The sequence below is a fragment of the Hyla sarda genome, chromosome 1 (genome assembly GCF_029499605.1).
Source record: "Hyla sarda isolate aHylSar1 chromosome 1, aHylSar1.hap1, whole genome shotgun sequence".
Lineage (NCBI taxonomy): Eukaryota > Metazoa > Chordata > Amphibia > Anura > Hylidae > Hyla > Hyla sarda.
In genome coordinates this window covers 1,908,072-1,922,782 of record NC_079189.1, presented here as the reverse complement: position 1 = coordinate 1,922,782, position 14,711 = coordinate 1,908,072, and the positions used below count along the sequence as shown (strand labels likewise).

Genomic DNA, 14,711 nt, shown 5'->3' with positions numbered 1-14,711 from the left:
CCCCTCCATTACTGTATAATGTCCCAGAAGGGTCACCTCTCCAGTCATCACCAGACCCCTCCATTACTGTATAATGTCCCAGCAGTGTCACCTCTCCAGTCATCACCAGACCCCTCCATTACTGTATAATGTCCCAGCAGTGTCACCTCTCCAGTCATCACCAGACCCCTCCATTACTGTATAATGTCCCAGCAGTGTCACCTCTCCAGTCATCACCAGACCCCTCCATTACTGTATAATGTCCCAGCAGTGTCACCTCTCCAGTCATCACCAGACCCCTCCATTACTGTATAATGCCCCAGCAGTGTCACCTCTCCAGTCATCACCAGACCCCTCCATTACTGTATAATGCCCCAGCAGTGTCACCTCTCAAGTCATCACCAGACCCCTCCATTACTGTATAATGTCCCAGCAGTGTCACCTCTCCAGTCATCACCAGACGCCTCCATTACTGTATAATGTCCCAGTAGTGTCACCTCTCCAGTCATCACCAGACCACTGCATTACAATATAATGTCCCAGCAGGGTCACCTCTCCAGTCATCACCAGACCCCTCCATTACTGTATAATGTCCCAGCAGTGTCACCTCTCCAGTCAGCAGCTCAGTGATCCTGTGGGTGAGTTCTAGGATCTTCTCCTCATGTATCGGGGAGAGAGGTGGAGGCTCCATGATGGGGCCCCGGGCCCTGCTCCGTCCTTCTGACTCATGGAGATGGCTGCTGGGGGCAACACACTCCCCCCATCTCTTCTTCACTATGGTGTAATCCTGTGTATGGAGAGAGACAATGAGGGGACTGACCCCAGTATTCCTCCCTCACTACAATAAGGAGATTGTGCCCCTTGTATAGAGCTCTAGTGAGCACATCTGGAATACTGGGGTCAGTTCTGGAGACCTCACCTACAAAGAGACATCCAGAACATACAGCGGGGCCAAAGATGTAGATGGGGGACAACAATGGTGGAAATGTAGATGGGGGGACAACAATGGTGGAAATGTAGATGGGGACAACAGTGGTGGAAATGTAGATGGGGACAACAATGGTGGAAATGTAGATGGGGGACAACAATGGTGGAAATGTAGATGTGGACAACAATGGTGGAAATGTAGATGGGGGACAACAATGGTGGAAATGTAGATGGGGGACAACAATGGTGGAAATGTAGATGGGGGACAACAGTGGTGGAAATGTAGATGGGAGGCCAACAATGGTGGAAATGTAGATGGGAGGCCAACAATGGTGGAAATGTAGATGGGACGACAACAGTGGTGGAAATGTAGATGGGACAACAGTGGTGGAAATGTAGATGGGACGACAACAATGATGGAAATGTAGATGGGGCCAACAATGGTGGAAATGTAGATGGGGGCCAACAATGGTGGAAATGTAGATGGGGGACAACAATGGTGGAAATGTAGATGGGGGACAACAATGGTGGAAATGTAGAGGGGGGGACAACAATGGTGGAAATGTAGATGGGGAACAACAATGGTGGAAATGTAGATGAGACAACAATGGTGGAAATGTAGATGGGGACAACAATGGTGGAAATGTAGATGGGGACAACAATGGTGGAAATGTTGATGGGGGACAACAATGGTGGAAATGTTGATGGGGGACAACAATGGTGGAAATGTTGATGGAGGACAACAATGGTGGAAATGTAGATGGGGACAACAATGGTGGAAATGTAGATGGGGACAACAATGGTGGAAATGTAGATGGGGACAACAATGGTGGAAATGTAGATGGAGACAACAAAGGTGGAAATGTTGATGGGGGACAACAATGGTGGAAATGTAGATGGAGACAACAATGGTGAAAATGTAGATGGGGACAACAATGGTGGAAATGTAGATGGGGGGACAACAGTGGTGGAAATGTAGATGGAGACAACAATGGTGGAAATGTAGATGAGGACAACAATGGTGGAAATGTAGATGGAGACAACAATGGTGAAAATGTAGATGGGGACAACAATGGTGGAAATGTAGATGGGGGACAACAATGGAGGAAGTGTAGATGGAGACAACAATGGTGGAAATGTAGATGGGGACAACAATGGTAGAAATGTAGATGGGGACAACAATGGAGGAAATGTTGATGGGGACAACAATGGAGGAAATGTTGATGGGGACAACAATGGTAGAAATGTAGATGGGGACAACAATGGTGGAAATGTAGATGGGGACAACAATGGTGGAAATGTAGATGGCGACAACAATGGTAGAAATGTAGATGGGGACAACAATGGTGGAAATGTAGATGGGGACAACAATGAAGGAAATGTAGATGGGGACAACAATGGAGGAAATGTAGATGGGGACAACAATGGTGGAAATGTAGATGGGGACAACAATGGTGGAAATGAAGATGGGGGGACAACAATGGTGGAAATGCAGATGGGGACAACAATGGTGGAAATGCAGATGGGGACAACAATGGTGGAAATGCAGATGGGGACAACAATGGTGGCAATGTAGATGGGGACAACAATGGTGGAAATGTAGATGGAGACAACAATGGTGGAAATGTAGATGGGGACAACAATGGTGGAAATGTAGATGGGGACAACAATGGTGGAAATGTAGATGGGGGACAACAATGGTGGAAATGTAGATGGGGACAACAATGGTAGAAATGTAGATGGGACAACAATGGAGGAAATGTAGATGGAGACAACAATGGTGGAAATGTAGATGGGGGACAATAATGGTAAAAATGTAGATGGGGACAACAATGGAGGAAATGTAGATGGGGGGACAACAATGGTAAAAATGTAGATGGGGACAACAATGGAGGAAATGTAGATGGGGACAACAATGGTGGAAATGTAGATGGAGACAACAATGGTGGAAATGTAGATGGGGACAACAATGGTGGAAATGTAGATGGCGACCACAATGGTAGAAATGTAGATGGGGACAACAATGGTGGAAATGTAGATGGGGACAACAATGGAGGAAATGTAGATGGGGACAACAATGGAGGAAATGTAGATGGGGACAACAATGGTGGAAATGTAGATGGGGACAACAATGGTGGAAATGTAGATGGGGACAACAATGGTGGAAATGTAGATGGGGACAACAATGGTGGAAATGAAGATGGGGGGACAACAATGGTGGAAATGTAGATAGGGACAACAATGGTGGAAATGCAGATGGGGACAACAATGGTGGAAATGCAGATGGGGACAACAATGGTGGAAATGTAGATGGGGACAACAATGGTGGAAATGTAGATGGGGACAACAATGGTGGAAATGTAGATGGGGACAACAATGGTGGAAATTTAGATGGGGACAACAATGGTGAAAATGCAGATGGGGACAACAATGGTGGAAATGTAGATGGGGACCCCAATGGTGGAAATGTAGATGGGGACCACAATGGTGGAAATGTAGATGGTGGACAACAATGGTGAAAATGTAGATGGGGACAACAATGGTGGAAATGTAGATGGGGACAACAATGGTGGAAATGTAGATGGAGACAACAATGGTGGAAACGTAGATGGGGACAGCAATGGTGGAAATGTAGATGGGGGGACAACAATGGTGGGAATGTAGATGGAGACAACAATGGTGGAAATGTAGATGGGGACAACAATGGTGGAAATGTAGATGGGTCGCCTCACCTCTCCGGTCAGAAGGTGGAGGATCTCCAAGGTGAAGTGTAATATTCTGTTAGTCATCTCATTCCTGTCCTTGTCCATCCATGGGGGGTCTTTCAGAAGAAGGAGAATCTGGAGGAGATAACTGGGTCAGCAAAAAGGGTTCTAGCCCTGCCAGGGCTTTAATGAGAGAAGGAGGGTCTCTAAATCATATGTCACATACTCATCCTCACTAATCATATATATATCATACAGGGATCACATCATATATCACATACACATCCTCACTTATTATATATATTATTCAGGGGTCACATCATATATCACATACACATCCTCACTTATTATATATATCATACAGGGACCACATCATATATCACATACACATCCTCACTTATTATATATATCATACAGGGTTCACATCATATGTCACATACACATCCTCATTTATATATATCATACAGGGGTCACATCATATATCACATACACATCCTCACTTACATCATACAGGGATCACATCATATATCACATACACATCCTCACTTATTATATATATCATACAGGGATCACATCATATATCACATACACATCCTCACTTATTATATATATCATACAGGGATCCCTGTATGATATATATAATAAGTGAGGATGTGTATGCGATATATGATGTGATCCCTGTATAATATATATAATAAGTGAGGATGTGTATGTGATATATGATGTGACCCCTGTATGATATATATATAATAAGTGAGGATTTGTATGTGATATATGATGTGACCCCTGTATAATATATATATATAATAAGTGAGGATGTGTATGTGACATATGATGTGATCCCTGTATAATATATATAATAAGTGAGGATGTGTATGTGATATATGATGTGACCCCTGTATGATATATATAATAAGTGAGGATGTGTATGTGATATATGATGTGATCCCTGTATGATATATATATATAATAAGTGAGGATGTGTATGTGATATATGATGTGATCCCTGTATGATATATATATAATAAGTGAGGATGTGTATGTGATATATGATGTGACCCCTGTATGATATATATAAGTGAGGATGTGTATGTGATATATGATGTGATCCCTGTATGATATATATAAGTGAGGATGTGTATGTGATATATGATGTGACCCCTGTATGATATATATAATAAGTGAGGATGTGTATGTGATATATGATGTGATCCCTGTATGATATATATAAGTGAGGATGTGTATGTGATATATGATGTGACCCCTGTATGATATATATAATAAGTGAGGATGTGTATGTGATATATGATGTGATCCCTGTATGATATATATAAGTGAGGATGTGTATGTGATATATGATGTGACCCCTGTATGATATATATAATAAGTGAGGATGTGTATGTGATATATGATGTGATCCCTGTATGATATATATATAATAAGTGAGGATGTGTATGTGATATATGATGTGATCCCTGTATGATATATATATAAGTGAGGATGTGTATGTGATATGATGTGACCCCTGTATAATATATATAATAAGTGAGGATGTGTATGTGATATATGATGTGACCCCTGTATGATATATATAATAAGTGAGGATGTGTATGTGATATATGATGTGATCCCTGTATGATATATATATATATAAGTGAGGATGTGTATGTGATATATGATGTGACCCCTGTATAATATATATATAATAAGTGAGGATGTGTATGTGACATATGATGTGATCCCTGTATAATATATATAATAAGTGAGGATGTGTATGTGATATATGATGTGATCCCTGTATGATATATATATATATATATATATATATATATATATATATATAATACAGGGATCACATCATATATCACATACACATCCTCACTTATTATATATATCATACAGGGGTCACATCATATATCACATACACATCCTCACTTATTATATATATTATACAGGGGTCACATCATATCACATACACATCCTCACTTATATATATATCATACAGGGGTCACATCATATATCACATACACATCCTCACTTATATATATCATACAGGGATCACATCATATATCACATACACATCCTCACTTATTATATATATCATACAGGGATCACATCATATGTCACATACACATCCTCACTTATTATATATATCATACAGGGATCACATCATATATCACATACACATCCTCACTTATTATATATATCATACAGGGATCACATCATATATCACATACACATCCTCACTTATTATATATATCATACAGGGATCACATCATATGTCACATACACATCCTCACTTATTATATATATATATCATACAGGGATCACATCATATATCACATACACATCCTCACTTATTATATATATCATACAGGGGTCACATCATATATCACATACACATCCTCACTTATTATATATATTATACAGGGATCACATCATATGTCACATACACATCCTCACTTATTATATATATATATTATACAGGGGTCACATCATATATCACATACAAATCCTCACTTATTATATATATATCATACAGGGGTCACATCATATATCACATACACATCCTCACTTATTATATATATATCATACAGGGATCATATATCACATACACATCCTCACTTATTATATATATTATACAGGGATCACATCATATATCACATACACATCCTCACTTATTATATATATTATACAGGGATCACATCATATATCACATACACATCCTCACTTATTATATATATATCATACAGGGGTCACATCATATATCACATACACATCCTCACTTATTATATATATTATACAGGGATCACATCATATATCACATACACATCCTCACTTATTATATATATTATACAGGGATCACATCATATATCACATACACATCCTCACTTATTATATATATATCATACAGGGATCACATCATATATCACATACACATCCTCACTTATATATATCATACAGGGGTCACATCATATATCACATACACATCCTCACTTATTATATATATTATACAGGGGTCACATCATATATCACATACACATCCTCACTTATTATATATATCATACAGGGGTCACATCATATATCACATACACATCCTCACTTATATATATATATATTATACAGGGGTCACATCATATATCACATACACATCCTCACTTATATATATATATATTATACAGGGGTCACATCATATATCACCTACACATCCTCACTTATTATATATATTATACAGGGATCACATCATATATCACATACACATCCTCACTGAGCATTGAGATAAAGAGCTTCTCAGAGCCTTCTCCACATGGAGTAAAGGAGGATCCCAACCTCAACATCTTTATCCACAGAAAATACCAGAAAAGTCTGCTAGACAAGCACCACACCTCTGGAGCCAACACATATGAACCTCGGAACCCCGACCCAGAGTTACACAGAGCAACACACTGTAACAAACCTCCTCCTCATGTAATCTCCTTACTACTGGGGTGACACACTGTAACAAACCTCCTCCTCATGTAATCTCCTTACTACTGGGGTGACACACTGTAACAAACCTCCTTCTCATGTAATCTCCTTACTACTGGGGTGACACACTGTAACAAACCTCCTCCTCATGTCATCTTCTTACTACTGGGGTGACACACTGTAACAAACCTCCTCCTCATGTAATCTCCTTACTACTGGGGTGACACACTGTAACAAACCTCCTCCTCATGTAATCTCCTTACTACTGGGTTGAGACACTGTAACAAACCTCCTCTTCATGTAATCTCCTTACTACTGGGGTGAGACACTGTAACAAACCTCCTCCTCGTGTAATCTCCTTACTACTGGGGTGACACACTGTAACAAACCTCCTCCTCATGTTATCACCTTACTATTGGGGTGACACACTGTAACAAACCTCCTCCTCCTCATGTAATCTCCTTACTACTGGGTTGACACACTGTAACAAACCTCCTCCTCCTCATGTAATCTCCTTACTACTGGGGTGACACACTGTAACAAACCTCCTCCTCATGTAATCTCCTTACTACTGGGGTGACACACTGTAACAAACCTCCTCCCCGTGTAATCTCCTTACTACTGGGGTGACACACTGTAACAAACCTCCTCCTCATGTAATTCCTTACTACTGGGGTGACACACTGTAACAAACCTCCTCCTCATGTAATCTCCTTACTATTGGGGTGACACACTGTAACAAACCTTCTCCTCATGTAATCTCCTTAATACTGGGGTGACACACTGTAACAAACCTCCTCCTCATGTAATCTCCTTACTACTGGGGGTGACACACTGTAACAAACCCCCTCCTCATGTCATATTCTTACTACTGTGGTGACACACTGTAACAAACCTCCTCCTCATGTAATCTTCTTACTACTGGGGTGACACACTGTAACAAACCTCCTCCTCATGTAATCTCCTTACTACTGGGGTGACACACTGTAACAAACCTCCTCCTACTCATGTAATCTCCTTACTACTGGGGTGACACACTGTAACAAACCTCCTTCTCATGTAATCTCCTTACTACTGGGGTGACACACTGTAACAAACCTCCTCCTCATGTAATCTCCTTACTACTGGGGTGACACACTGTAACAAACCTCCTCCTCCTGTAATCTCCTTACTACTAGGATGACACACTGTAACAAACCTCCTCCTCATGTAATCTCCTTACTACTGGGGTGACACACTGTAACAAACCTTCTCCTCATTTAATCTTCTTACTACTGGGGTGACACACTGTAACAATCCTCATCTTCATGTAATCTCCTTACTACTGGGTTGACACACTGTAACAATCCTCATCTTCATGTAATCTCCTTACTACTGGGGTGACACACTGTAACAATCCTCCTCCTCATGTAATCTCCTTACTACTGGGGTGACACACTGTAACAAACCTCCTCCTACTCATGTAATCTCCTTACTACTGGGGTGACACACTGTAACAATCCTCCTCCTCATGTAATCTCCTTACTACTGGGGTGACACACTGTAACAATCCTCCTCCTCATGTAATCTCCTTACTACTGGGGTGACACACTGTAACAAACCTCCTCCTACTCATGTAATCTCCTTACTACTGGAGTGACACACTGTAACAATCCTCCTCCTCATGTAATCTCCTTACTACTGGGGTGACACACTGTAACAAACCTCCTCCTACTCATGTAACCTCCTTACTACTGGGGTGACACACTGTAACAATCCTCATCTTCATGTAATCTCCTTACTACTGGAGTGACACACTGTAACAATCCTCATCTTCATGTAATCTCCTTACTACTGGGGTGACACACTGTAACAGACCTCCTCCTCATGTAATCTCCTTACTACTGGGGTGACACACTGTAACAAACCTCCTACTCATGTAATCTCCTTACTACTGGGGTGACACACTGTAACAAACCTCCTCCTCATGTAATTACCTTACTACTGGGGTGACACACTGTAACAAACCTCCTTCCCATGTAATTACCTTACTACTGGGGTGACACACTGTAACAAACCTCCTTCCCATGTAATCTCCCTACTACTGGGGTGACACACTGTAACAAACCTCCTCCTCATGTAATCTCCTTACTACTGGGGTGACACACTGTAACAAACCTCCTCCTCATGTAATCTCCTTACTACTGGGGTGACACACTGTAACAAACCTCCTCCTCATGTAATCTCCTTACTACTGGGGTGACACACTGTAACAAACCTCCTTCCCATGTAATTACCTTACTGCTAGGATAAGACTTTGTATCCATCATCTCTACAATAGATTCTCCTTTAGGCTGTGATGTCACAGGATGGGGCGGGGTCTATAGAGGAAGGACTGTATGTTTCTTTTAAGATTTTCTGGCTGCAGACTGGAGTTTCACTGTGGACAGGAAACATGTGACCTCCACTAGGCATCATGTGACAACCACCAGGAAGCATGTGACCTCCATTCAAAGGGTTAGTTTTTTTTAAACCGAACTTTATTGTAAGTAACAACCGGTGGACGGAATCATTCCCTTACCTCCTACCAGTAGCACGGATAAGGTGTTTCACCCACCGCAATCTGATGGAATGTTTATTGAATAATAAATTGAATAAGTGTCATTACACAGGAGAGCCCCCATGATCACCTCTTAGGGGGAGATTTATCAAAACCTGTGCAAAGTAAAAGTTGCCCATAGCAACCAATCAGATGGCTTCTTTCATTTTGCAGAGGCCTTGTTAAAAATGAAAGAAGCGATCTGATTGGTTGCTATGGGCAACTGGACAATTTTTCCTCTGTCCTGGTTAAATCTCCCCCTTAGGACGCGTTCACACGGATTAATTCCTCTTGAATTCTCCGCTACAAATTAATTCCCATCTCCTCTGCCCATTGACTTCAATGTTATTTCCGCTGTCCTGTTGACGCTGAATTCCGTTCCGCTTGAAGATAGGACATGTTCATTATTCAAGCGGAATCCGCTAGCAGAAATCAATTGAAGTCAATGGTAAAAAAAAAATTCCGCCCGACATCGTTTTTGCGCGGAATTCGCACGCAATTTGCACGCAATTTGGGCGGAATTCGCGCGCAATTTGCACGGAAATGGCTGAAAAACCCTTCACTTCTTTCTCTCCCATGTCCGCGCGCAATTCCGCGTGAATTTCCTGTGAATTTCGTGCAAAAAAAATAAAAAAATTTCCGCCCGTAAATATTCCAGCGTGAATTACTCTTCATTTACTCCGTGTGAACGCTCCCTTCGTCCCCTGTGTTCGTCCTCCGGACAGTAGGACTGGTGGTTGTCCCCTTTGGGCAGCTCATATAACCATTTTTCTTTTATTTTGCTTTGGGGAATTTTTTTCTTATTGCTGCCGACCGTCCCGTTCTCCGCCGTTTGGCGTATTTGTTTATCGGCGGGAGATTTCTTTTTACGAGCTGCTTTTTTTCTTTTCCCTAGCATCTTCTCCGGGCAGGAGTTTTCCTCCTTCTTTTACTCTGTTGCCCCAACGTTCCGAACATATTGTCCTGGGTGTGTACTGACGCTTATTCAATGAGAGGGGTGTGTCAGTGACATCACAACCCCCCACCGCCCAGGTGGGGGGTCGTGACGTCACTGACACACCCCCCTCATGACTTCATGCCACGAGTTTATGGGAGGGAGCGTGGCATAGACTTGCATTGAGGAGACGTGACGTCACGAGGGGCGTGGCCATGATGTCACGACCCCCGCCGCCGGCACCGTCGTGATCGTAGAGGTCCCAGCGGCGGGACCCCCACGATCAGACATCTTATCCTCTGTCCTTTGGATAGGGGCAGAGTACCCCTTTAAGCCACGCTAAGGGTCCTGTAGTCGTGATGCACCTTACTCTGTCCCTCCTACCTGTTTGGCTGCCGTCATCCTCCGGTGCTGCGCCATCTTGCGGAAGTGACGTCAGTGACCTCACTTCCGTTTCTCGCCACCGGTTTTCTCTGGAGATCTTTCTTACTCTCTGCCCTGTATGGGGGAAATGTTAAAGGGGTACTCCGGCGCTTAGACATCTTATCCCCTATCTAAAGGATATAGGATAACATGTCAGATCGCAGGGGTCCCGCCGCTGGGGACCCCCGTGATCTTGCACGTCACACCCTGTTAGGATCAGTCTCCGGAGCGTGTTCGCTCCGGGTCTGATTACTGTCGATCACGGGGACGGAGCATTGTGATGTCATGGCTCCGCCCCCGTGTGCCGCCCCCTCGATGCAAGCCTATGGGATGGGGCGTGACAGCTCCCATAGGCTTGCATTGAGGGGGCGGAGCGTAACTCATTATTATAAGTCTATTAAAATAATTTTTTTGGTATTAGCCCATCCTGGGGCGCTGGGCTTCAAGTTTTTGGCACCGATGACGCCTATATAAACCCTCTTTGAGCGCAGCGCTGTGTGACTTTCGGACCGTTTTTCTCTTTAGTTTCCTGCTAGAGTGCACTATTGCCAGTATAGCGCCCCCCCCCCCCCTTGGAAGACTCTTACAAGTTCTCCAGATGTCCACCATACTTCTATTTAAAAATCTTAATCCTTCCAGTACTTATCAGCTGCTGTGTAATACAGAGGAAAATTCTTTTCTTTTTGAATTTCCTTTCTGTCTGACCACAGTGCTCTCTGCTGACACCTCTTTCCATGTCAGGAACTGTCCAGAGCAGGAGAGGAGGTTTGTGATGGGGAATTGTTCCTGCTCATGACAGTCCCTGACATGGACAGAGGTGTCAGTAGAGAGCTCTGTGGTCACACAGAAAAGAAATTCAAAAAGAAAAAAACTTCCTCTGTAGTATACAGCTGCTAAAAAGTACTGGAAGGATTGTTTTTTTTTTTTAATAGAAGTCATTTACAAATCTGTTTAATTTTCTGCCACCAGTTGATTTAAAATAAAATTGTTTTCCCCCCGGAGTACCCCTTTAACCCCTTAAGGACCAAGGACGTACCGGTATGTCCTTGGTCCTGCTCTCCTGATATAACGCGGGGTTACACGGTAACCCCGCATCATATCACTGCGGGCCCGGCGTCATAGTGAAGCAGGGACCCGCCGCTAATAGTGCACAGCGCCGATCGCGGCGCCGCGCACTATTAACCCTTTAGCCGAGCGCTCAGAGCTGAGCCACGCGGCTAAAACCGAAAGTGAAAGCTCCCGGTTAACTCAGTGGGCTGTTCGGGATAGCCGCGGCGAAATCGCGGCATCCTGAAGAGCTTACAGTCCTCGTTGTCCGATCGCCGAATGACTGCTCAGTGCCTGAGATTCAGACATGAGCAGTCATGCGGCAGAATCATCGATCAGTGGTTTCCTATGAGAAACCAGTGATCAATGATAAAGATCAGTGTGTGCAGTGTTATAGTCTCCTATGGGATAATAATGATCAGTATAAGAGATCAGTGTGTGCAGTGTTATAGGTCCCTATGGGATAACAATGATCAGTATAAGAGATCAGTGTGTGCAGTGCTATAGTCTCCTATGGGATAATAATGATCAGTATAAGAGATCAGTGTGTGCAGTGCTATAGTCTCCTATGGGATAACAATGCTCAGTATAAGAGATCAGTGTGTGCAGTGCTGTAGTCTCCTATGGGATAACAATGATCAGTATAAGAGATCAGTGTGTGCAGTGTTATAGCCTCCTATGGGATAATAATGATCAGTATAAGAGATCAGTGTGTGCAGTGTTATAGGTCCCTATGGGATAATAATGATCAGTATAAGAGATCAGTGTGTGCAGTGTTATAGGTCCCTATGGGATAACAATGATCAGTATAAGAGATCAGTGTGTGCAGTGTTATAGTCTCCTATGGGATAATAATGATCAGTATAAGAGATCAGTGTGTGCAGTGTTATAGGTCCCTATGGGATAACAATGATCAGTATAAGAGATCAGTGTGTGCAGTGTTATAGGTCCCTATGGGATAATAATGATCAGTATAAGAGATCAGTGTGTGCAGTGTTATAGCCTACTATGGGATAATAATGATCAGCATAAGAGATCAGTGTGTGCAGTGTTATAGTCTCCTATGGGATAACAATGATCAGTATAAGAGATCAGTGTGTGCAGTGTTATAGGTCCCTATGGGATAATAATGATCAGTATAAGAGATCAGTGTGTGCAGTGTTATAGTCTTCTATGGGATAATAATGATCAGTATAAGAGATCAGTGTGTGCAGTGTTATAGGTCCCTATGGGATAATAATGATCAGTATAAGAGATCAGTGTGTGCAGTGTTATACGTCCCTATGGGATAATAATGATCAGTATAAGAGATCAGTGTGGGCAGTGTTATAGTCTCCTATGGGATAATAATGATCACTATAAGAGATCAGTGTGTGCAGTGTTATAGGTCCCTATGGGATAATAATGATCAGTATAAGAGATCAGTGTGTGCAGTGTTATAAGTCCCTATGGGATAACAATGATCAGTATAAGAGATCAGTGTGTGCAGTGTTATAGTCTCCTATGGGATAACAATGATCAGTATAAGAGATCAGTGTCTGCAGTGTTATAGGTCCCTATGGGATAATAATGATCACTATAAGAGATCAGTGAGTGCAGTGTTATAGCTCCCTATGGGATAACAATGATCAGTATAAGAGATCAGTGTGTGCAGTGTTATAGGTCCCTATGGGATAATAATGATCAGTATAAGAGATCAGTGTGTGCAGTGTTATAGTCCCCTATGGGATAACAATGATCAGTATAAGAGATCAGTGTGTGCAGTGTTATAGGTCCCTATGGGATAATAATGATCAGTATAAGAGATCAGTGTGTGCAGTGTTATAGGTCCCTATGGGTTAACAATGATCAGTATAAGAGATCAGTGTGTGCAGTGTTATAGCTCCCTATGGGATAATAATGATCAGTATAACAGATCAGTGTGTGCAGTGTTATAAGTCCCTATGGGATAACAATGATCAGTATAAGAGATCAGTGTGTGCAGTGTTATAGTCTCCTATGGGATAACAATGATCAGTATAAGAGATCAGTGTGTGCAGTGTTATAGGTCCCTATGGGATAATAATGATCAGTATAAGAGATCAGTGTGTGCAGTGTAATAGGTCCCTATGGGATAATAATGATCAGTATAAGAGATCAGTGTGTGCAGTGTTATAGTCTCCTATGGGATAATAATGATCAGTATAAGAGATCAGTGTGTGCAGTGTTATAGCTCTTTATGGGATAATAATGATCAGTATAAGAGATCAGTGTGTGCAGTGTTATAGTCTCCTATGGGATAATAATGATCAGTATAAGAGATCAGTGTGTGCAGTGTTATAGGTCCCTATGGGATAATAATGATCAGTATAAGAGATCAGTGTGTGCAGTGTTATAGGCCCCTATGGGATAATAATCATCAGTATAAGAGATCAGTGTGTGCAGTGTTATAGGTCCCTATGGGATAACAATGATCAGTATAAGAGATCAGTGTGTGCAGTGTTATAGTCTCCTATGGGATAATAATGATCAGTATAAGAGATCAGTGTGTGCAGTGTTATAGGTCCCTATGGGATAATAATGATCAGTATAAGAGATCAGTGTGTACAGTGTTATAGTCTCCTATGGGATAATAATGATCAGTATAAGAGATCAGTGTGTGCAGTGTTAT

At 42.1% G+C, this 14,711-nt stretch overlaps 1 protein-coding gene across 4 annotated transcripts in view; it reads right to left on the bottom strand.

The window, feature by feature from the left end:
- Positions 1-14,711, bottom strand: part of LOC130276715 (zinc finger and SCAN domain-containing protein 2-like) — a 114,067-nt gene that overhangs the window by 86,118 nt on the left and 13,238 nt on the right. Inside the window, exons 2-4 of one of the 4 annotated variants that reach the window (XM_056526727.1) lie at positions 9,356-9,498; positions 3,639-3,746; positions 587-766 (exon numbers count right to left, since the gene is read on the bottom strand). In XM_056526727.1, the coding sequence (XP_056382702.1) occupies positions 587-766; positions 3,639-3,746; positions 9,356-9,388 (321 nt within the window). In that variant the 5' untranslated portion in view covers positions 9,389-9,498. Of the gene's footprint in view, positions 1-586; positions 767-3,638; positions 3,747-9,355; positions 9,518-10,975; positions 11,114-14,711 lie in introns of those variants that run through there. The other 3 variants (XM_056526577.1, XM_056526662.1, XM_056526484.1) reach the window with 3 other exon arrangements.